We start from the raw sequence: 8,649 nt of genomic DNA on the forward strand, positions 1-8,649 counted from the left end.
AACTGCAGACTCAGGACTCAAAAATGGGATGTGGGAAAGGAGTGGAGAGAAGAGGAGTCAAGGTTAGTCCCTGGGCTTTTGGTTGAGCACGTGGGCAGATGGTGGTCCGTTCACTGAGATGGGAAGATGCTGGTTTAGGGCACAATGCGCAGGGTGGGGCAGAATAGGCAGAAGAAAGCAAGAGTCCTGCTTGGGACATCTGAGATCCTATCAGGTACGCACATAAGACATCTGGTAAGACACTGAACATAGAACCCCAGAGGGAAGTTGGAGCTGAAGATAGAAGTTTCTCAACCATCACCGTAAGACGGTATCAAAAGGCATGAGACTAAACAAGACTATGCAGGTAAAATTGATGTACTTAGAGAAGACGACCCTGGGCAGAGGCCTGACATGTTCCAACATTTTGAGACTGAACAAAGGATGAGGAGCCTGATACAACACCTAAGAAGGAAGCACTGGCCATCAAGGCAGAAGGAAAACAAAAGCAAAAAAAAAAAAAGAAAGAAAGAAACCCTTGGATTTGAAAACCTGAGCTTTGCTGGTGATGCTGACAAGAGCAATTTCCTCGGCGTGGCGGGGACGAAAGCTGGATTAAAATAAGGAGGTGGGGGGGTCCCCATAGACATAGGAGAGCTCCGCGCTTTGGACAAGACTTTCCAACTCCTGCTATAAAATGGAGCGGAGAAAGAGAGGGGTTGCTAAGGTGAGAGACTGAGGGCAAGGGGAGCTCCTGCTGTTTCTGCAGCAAGCGCTGCCCGGCGGGAGGCGCGGCCGTGGGGAGCGTCTGTGCTCACACCGTCCCATTCAATAGTCACGTGGGGCCACTGAGCACTTGGCATGAAAAACTGAATTTTAAGTTTTATTAACTGAAATTTAAATAGCCAAGCGGGGCAGTGCAGCTCTCCAGCAGGGCTGCAGACTGATGGACCCAGCGGTCCAGAAGTTAGGAAGAGCAGAAGCTGGCGGCGTCTGTCTGTTCAAGGTCTTCCAGATGACGCTCTCAGCCTGGGGAGGGCAGAGGGACAAGACACCAGGCAGAAGTGTAAGGAGAGGGGGGAAAGGAAGAAATGATTTGAGAGAGCAGAGAACACATAAGGGGGACAGTAAAATCTCAGGGTCCAGTGCCATTTCAGATCTGTGGCAAATTGTAAAGTGACCCTGGTCAGAACTGTTGTTGGTTTTTCTCCGGCAAAACATCAGACTGCTTGGCCCTTCGAAGGTGGCCTCAAGCTCCCTTTTCAACCCTCTCCCGACATTCTCATCATCTACCTCGGTGGTTTCCAACCCCTTTGGCTGCAGAACCTTTTTTCCCTGTACATATTATATTCAATACCCCATTTTTTTTTTTAAAGATGACAATGAGGACAAAAGCAAAGCTATCCTGGAGGAAGCTAACTTATCCCACCTGCCTGTGAGGCATATCCAAGGAACCCCAGGGCTTGAAACCAAAGATCTACTCTGGCTGGTGCTTCTCAAACTAGAATGTTCTTACAATCACCTGTCTGGTTGAAATGCACATTCTGCTCCAGTAGGTCCGCAGAGGCCCAAGACCCTGCATTTCTAACAGGTTCCTAGGTGCTGGCTGGGGCCACCGGCCTGTGAACGTTTTGAGTGTGGCCAGGCCCTAGGCCACAGCGACAGCAGACTGCTCGATTCCTGAAACTGCTTGCTTTCACCAGTTGTTGGCCCCTTGGCCACACGTGCCTTTCCTCATCTGCAGCTGGGACATTCTACTTAATCTTCAAGGTCCTCCTCAATGTCACCTCCTCTCAAGACTTCTCCAAGTCCCCCAGGCAGAAGTGATCATGCTCCAGCCCCTGTTATCACCCTGGCCCCATCTGCTGCCACTTCACCCCTTTCTTACTCTGCCCCAGCCACACCAGTTTCCCTGCAGGTCCCTGAACATGCCAGGCATGTGCCAGCCTCAGGGCCTTTGCACAGGCCAATCTCTCTGCCTAAAATGCTCTTCACCCAGATGTCCTTATGTCCAGGCCCTTCACCTACTTATGCCTTTGTTCAAAGTCTTCTTCTTAATGAGGCCTACACTCTGCCTATGCTATTCAATACCCTCCACTTCCAGCATTCTTGACATTCTGGTTATTTGTGTATATGTATACGTCTTGTGTCTGTGTCCCCTGCATTTATGAGCGATTTGAAGGCAGCATCCACAATATATTCATTTTGTATCTAAAGCATCTTGCAGTGTCTCTTATGTTTAAAAAAAAAAAAGGTGAAATATCAAGTCAATAGCTGACATAACTTGCAACTAATCAATGTGAATTAGATTTTTGACACCTCGAACAACCTAATCTCTAGTGGAGGTAGGTGTTAAAGATACAAGAAAGAACATGATAGCAAAACAGATACAAAAAGTAAAGCAAGGGCATATGGATAATTCTAAAGTGATAATTTACAACTCAAAAATATATAAGGACGCCAAGTAAAATAATGACATTATACTACGTACTAGGATAAAGTAACCATTAATTTAAGATACAATCTAATAATTTGCTACGTTTTATCATTTCTTAACTGGGCTCCACAAACCTCCAAATGGTCCATGGATAGAATTCAAGGGATCCATGACCTTGGTAGGATATATCCTCCGTATTCTGTAATTTCGCTTATTCATTAAAAAGCATTATTCTGAGAAGGGGTCCATTGCCTTCACCGGACTGCCATAGAGGTCCATGGTACAAAAAACAAACAAAAAAAGGAAATATGGACAAAAGCAGATCCAGGGAAACACGCCACGGAGTTTTATTAACAGTTTAGGAAAGAGGGAAACAAATCTGGTTAGGAACGATAAGGGTGAGAATGGAAAGGAAGAGATGGAATCAAGGAAAAACCCTAGGTATTCCTAAACAAAATGGCATCTTTCACCTTCCTTCTAGTTACTTTCTAAAAAGAGAAGCTGCCTCTACTTCCACTCATTCACTCCTTAAATCTTCAAGCTTTCACACCCACACCCTTAATTCAACCACTCTTGCAAAAAGTACAACCACAAATGTCAAGCTCTTTGGAGCATCTAATTCTGCCAGACTCCTTGCTGAGTTTTTCTTGCTTCCAGTTTCTTCTCCCTCCATCCTTCCCACAAAGCCAAGCTTCCCCAGTGTCCCAGCTTCTCTACCAGAGTTCTAATTTACCCTAATCTATCATAGGGTCACCATTCTTCCAAGGACTCATTATGTCCTTCACCTGAGAGCATGATAAAACGCAGAGTCTCAGGTTGCACCCCCTCCACACCTGCTGAACCACGGTCTGTATTTTTAAGAAGTTGACTTGGTAAATTCATATGCACATTAATTTTAAGAAGCACTGGTCTGGTGCTTTTAATATGGCACCAGCCTAACTGCATCCAAATTTTATCATTTTTAGATATCATTTACTGAATTCTTACGGTGTGCTAATTACCATACTAGGCCTTAAATACATTATCTCATTTAACCCTCGAGATAACCCTGCTAGGTAATCCTCATTACCTCCATTTCAAGAATGCATAAACTGAGGCCCAAGAGCCCAAAACTGCTGCTCAAAGAGCCCATAACTGCTGATGCCAGGACTTGAACTTCATCTATCTGACCACAAACCATTTTGCCAAATTGCACCAATTCCTTTCAATTCCAAAATTTGTATTTCAAAGGATATATGTTAGCAAAACTAATTACTCTAGTTGACTGCATTTTCCAATCAACTTAAAATACATTTGGTTGGTTTATTACAATTTTTACTGATCATCTTTCTAAAGGCACAGCAAGTAATCTTGCCTAGGGAGGAGAGATCACTGACCTGCCATGGGACATCATTTTGAATACCAAAGTTTAGTAAAGCATTTAGTACTTAGAGTAACTAAAGTTCACACTAAGGTACTTGATGAAGAGAAGAAATTGTATTCCTTTCTCCAGATATAATCCCAAGTTTTGGAGAGTATAAAACTACTTCCGTCATAATAAATTTTGTACATATCTGCTTGGCATGTTTCTTTCCTCTGAAAAGTAAAAGGAAGAAAAAAAATAAGTTTGAGGAGACTGGTTCTTGATTGAATGATTAATTGCATTCCATTCAACGAATTTCACCTGATGTCTAACTGGTGTTTATTTTAATTCAATTGCCTCATTATAGTCTATTCAGTCAATATCATTTCATAGTCATTCATATCATTTTTAGACCTAGCTTCCTTCTTTTATCTTTTTTAAGTGCTCAAATATAAACCCAAGAACCTTTAAAAAAAAAAAAAAACTATTTCGACAATGTAGTATGTGTCTATTTCAAGTCCTAGACCTTGTTGAGACTATATTATTAATAAAAGCTATGTAAGTGCTGCCAAGAACACCATGCATTCTCCAACCCACACAAAACACGGCATGTGGCTTTCGGGCTGGCCCCCACAGACTCCCACAGGTAGGACCCTCAGACATCCAAGTAAACACCCCAGGACAGAGACCTGCCTGACACTGCCTGCCCAGGCTCCTTCCCTTCTTTGGGGGGGCTGTTCTTTCCCCAACTCCAACAGGCAGGTGCTGCCATCTTGTTGTTAATTGCTTAGTCCAGGGGAACAGTCCACTGACCACAGCCAGACCAATCAGAATCCTTCCATGGGATTTTTATAACTGAATCAGAGACAGAAAGTCCTTTTTGGGGAGCAAAAGATGAAATTCAGAAACCGTTAGTTCCTTGTCCTGTGGAGGAAGTCAGTGAGCTACGAGGAAGAATAAAACCAAAACGGACAGAAACGTTCCACGACACCCAAGCACCCGGCTCTCTTCATAGCTTGCTGACCAGTCTTCCTTCTACTGTGGCAGACTCTCCACCAAATTCTCCTAGTACTTGAAACTTTTGCTGGAGCTCATTCGAGTTTCTATGGCATGAAACCAAAGGACTCTAATGTTAATACTTGGCTACTCCTAAATACATTGGTTTTAAGCAAAAGTTTTATGTCCTTGAAGATTTTTCTATACAGATAATGAATGTCTTCCTTTGGATAGTTAAATAGCTTTTTAAATACTAATTTCTAAAAGGCTCACATTTCACTGAGTATAAAAATCTTTTAGGATATCTATTTAAAACAAGTCTTGGCCTATATCATTCAATGTGCTTCACACGCTATTAAAATATCATTTTAAGATGCTTACTGCCTAATCGTTTTTAGTGTAATTCCAAATGTAACAAGACAAAACTGCCTTCTTAAGTCATCTCTTCCTTTATGTATTCAATTATATTCACTGCTTAAAATACTTAAAATAAAAATTGGCACTGATCCATTCACTGATGGGTATTTTAAGTTAGAAAGCAGTACCATATCAAATTAACCACACAATAACAGGCTTATTCCCGACATTGAGCATTGCCCAAATCAAGATTTTCATTACCACCACAATGGACTTGAAATTTTTCACCTTAATTGCAAGTTGTTACATTTCAGTCAAATAGACTTTGACTTAATAGACTGCAATGCAGTTCAACTGCAATCAATATAACAAACTCTAGTTCACAGTCTCTTAAAAATCACCATAGATTTCCTTTCCTTCTAAGTCAAGGCCTTGAAAATTCCCTGAATGCTGCTGTATTAGCAAGGTTACAATAGTAATACAACTTTTATTATATACTATTACGATTCTATAAATCCTAGTATAATGCTATGTACCTAGTAGACTGTAAAAACAGTTGAATCTTGAGTTAGAAAAAAACTTGGAAATCATCCAGTCCAACAACCTCACTTCACAGATGCAAACTGGTTAGCATGCCCAAGGTCAATAGAGAAAGAATTGGAACACAGACCCAATGAGCATTTTACCATAGTATGTAGAAGATGCCCAATCCCCTTATAAGATGCCTCCATGATAAAATAAATATGCGGTTTCCCTTTAGTGCTACAAATTTGTGGTTATTCCTTAATATCCTTATGATGAGTCCAAATAAATTTTAAAAGCAAAAAATAGCTATATTCATGACAAATCTTTTCCCATTAATTCTGAGCACTTTAGAAATGTAAGGACTCTGGTTTGAATTATTGGTTCCTTCTTTGTTAAGCTTTCTTAAATGTTCCCATTCATATACACTATGCTTGTTTGTTCTTAACAGTGCTGACATATTTATTCTCACAGTGTACTATAAACTTTGGTACATAGATGTGCACATGAAATCAACCAGAAATACGTGGCATCTCAGTGTTTGGATTTCACCTTTATATATATACCTCCATTCTTTTTTCAAAACTAACATATTAAAGAAAATAGACAACTTGAAAAAGGCGGCTGTGAACTAGATCATGCTTATGTCAACTCAGAGCCCTCAAAAGTAAGGATATTTGGACAAAAATATGAGAGGTGTTTTAGCAATCTTTCCCACAGTAGATGACGCTGAATGTGGTCAATATATACGTGCTGAATGAATAACATGCTTACATTGTATATTATGGAAACTTCGCTCTGGCTGTGCACACTTAGAATTGCTACATTTTCTTGAGAGCAAAAGAAAATAACACGAAATGTACTATCTACAAATCATACATTATTTTTATAAGCCTTAAGTAGTTTCAAAATATTTCCAATTAGCAAGAAACTCTAAAACAAATGTAGCAATTCATAAAATATAAGGTAGCAACATAAATGGTTACTGTAAAACAAGCACAATATTGCGAGACTTTCTGAAGCAAACAGGAATTCAGACTCATTCCCAGCCAGCACCCTCTTTTTCAGCAGCATATTGTTGACACTACTTTACTGGATTAAACCCTGAGACACAAACACTGTCCTGACCAAAACGCCAGAACTCCAAAGGAGATAAAAGCACCCACAAATATGAGTAAGCTCTACAGTACACACGTCCTATTTTTTATTACAACATCCGATGTTAGTAATAAGGGACACACAACTAATAACATAAATTATAAGAGAGCTTAAAAGTATACAGAACTCTAGATTGCAGACTTAAATTTCATTTTCTGTAATAAAACTTGGGGGAGGAGTTTTTGGTGCAATAATGTAGCATATGCCATTGTAACAGTTTACATTCCTAATAGCTAAAGAAGCTGTAGCAAGTTAAAATGAACATAAACGGGTCAGCCATTAAACTGGATACAAATAATCACTCTTCAAATTTTTCAAAGGCAGTCACAACTCCATGCAAACACAATCAATCGTGATACTGTTTCACCTTTTCCCCATCTCGGCTTGGGGAACAAAAATACAGAAGCGATGCTTTTGAGCCGTTTTAAACAACTTCATTACAGTGAGAGTGTCCTTTTTAAGAAACCAACATGGTTTTCTGTCATTCCCATGATGCTGAAAGGGAAGCAGACATCCATCGAAATCATAAGCACCGAAAGGCAGACTTACACTTTTGCTCAGATGCTGACTGACTGCAGTGGCTAAGGTCATGGTCAAAATTCACAGGCTCATTTAAACTTTCACGGCTGAGCCAACAGCTCCTATCATGTTTCCTGATCCTATCTAAGTAGATTAAAAGTGCAGGAGTTTCTCGCAGTAAGATCAGCAGGAGGCTATTTCAGACCCTCGAACCGCAGTCCGCATAGCCCGCAGCGGCGCATCCTCCACCAGCCCTGGCTGCGTGCTACGCTAACCTTTCCAAGCGCTCTCCTCCGGCCTTTTAAACAACCCCCCCAAGCGGGTGCAGGCAACTTAAGACCACCTCCCGTCCGCGCCTGCCAGGACCCCCTCCTGCTGTCCCCGCCCCGGCCGCCCTTCCGCAGTCGGTGACTTCTGCCCGGCTCCCCAAAGTGGGGGAGGAGGCGTCGGGAGACAGACTCCCCGCCAAGGGCTCCTCAGTCGGCACAGCGGCAGGGCGATGCGGGGAGAGGAGCAGGGAAGATGCTCAACATCAGAGCCATATTTACATTAGCTTTTTCTTTGCCAAAAAGCCTCCCTTGTGTCCAATAATATTGCCTTTAAAGGAAAAAAAAAAGGACCTAAGCACTAAAGCTGCTGCTCCAAATCTCCTCGCTTTCCAGTATCCTCAGCCCGCTCCTCCCGCGGGAGGCTCCGGGCGCTCCCTGCCTGGGACGGGTACACCTGCCCGCTGCCTGAGGACGCGGGCGCCCCCGCCGCCCCCCACACAGGGGGAGCGATCTCCAGCACCGGGTCCCCGCAGCCCGTGCTGGGGCTGACAGCGAGGCGGAGCCGTGCCCTGCACAAACTTCCCACTTCCCGGGCGGCGGGGACCGACCCACGGGCGGACGGACGCGGGGCGGCACTGGCACCGGCCGCGGGGCTCAGATGCAGACGGGACCCCGCGTCCTGCACCCGGCCCCAGATCCAAAGGGGGCGCGAGTGGCGTCCGGGCGGCCCAGAGGGGCGGGCGCGCGCCGCGGAGCTGGGGACACCGAGGCGGGCGAGCAGCCCCGGAGGGCGAACAGCCCGAGGGCCGGGGCCGGCTCGGGCTCCCCGCCCCGCAGCAGCAGCAGCCGGAGGAGGAGGGGAGCGAGGAGGAAGAGGAGGAGGAGGAAGGGGACCGCGCGCCGCAGCCGAGCCCTTACCGAGTGGTTCACTCCCCACATCAGGACGCTGAGCAGCGGGTCGCTGGCCCGAAACAGCTTCACTTTCTGCGCGACGAAGTGCTTCTTCTTGGTCTTGGTCTTGCTCGCCAGGACAGAGGACCCCAGGTTGCCGGGGGTCGCCATGGCCGCCG

At 44.2% G+C, this 8,649-nt stretch overlaps 1 protein-coding gene across 1 annotated transcript in view; it reads right to left on the reverse strand.

Moving 5' to 3' along the window:
• Positions 1-8,642, reverse strand: part of PIP4K2A (phosphatidylinositol-5-phosphate 4-kinase, type II, alpha) — a 170,819-nt gene extending 162,177 nt beyond the window's left edge. The window contains exon 1 of the mRNA XM_012644435.1: positions 8,498-8,642. Coding sequence (XP_012499889.1) covers positions 8,498-8,641 — 144 coding nt within the window. The 5' untranslated portion in view covers position 8,642. The remainder of the gene's footprint in view (positions 1-8,497) is intronic.
• Positions 8,643-8,649: the final 7 nt, after the last annotated feature.

Source organism: Propithecus coquereli, unplaced genomic scaffold, assembly GCF_000956105.1.
Source record: "Propithecus coquereli isolate 6110/MARCELLA unplaced genomic scaffold, Pcoq_1.0 Scaffold103, whole genome shotgun sequence".
NCBI lineage: Eukaryota > Metazoa > Chordata > Mammalia > Primates > Indriidae > Propithecus > Propithecus coquereli.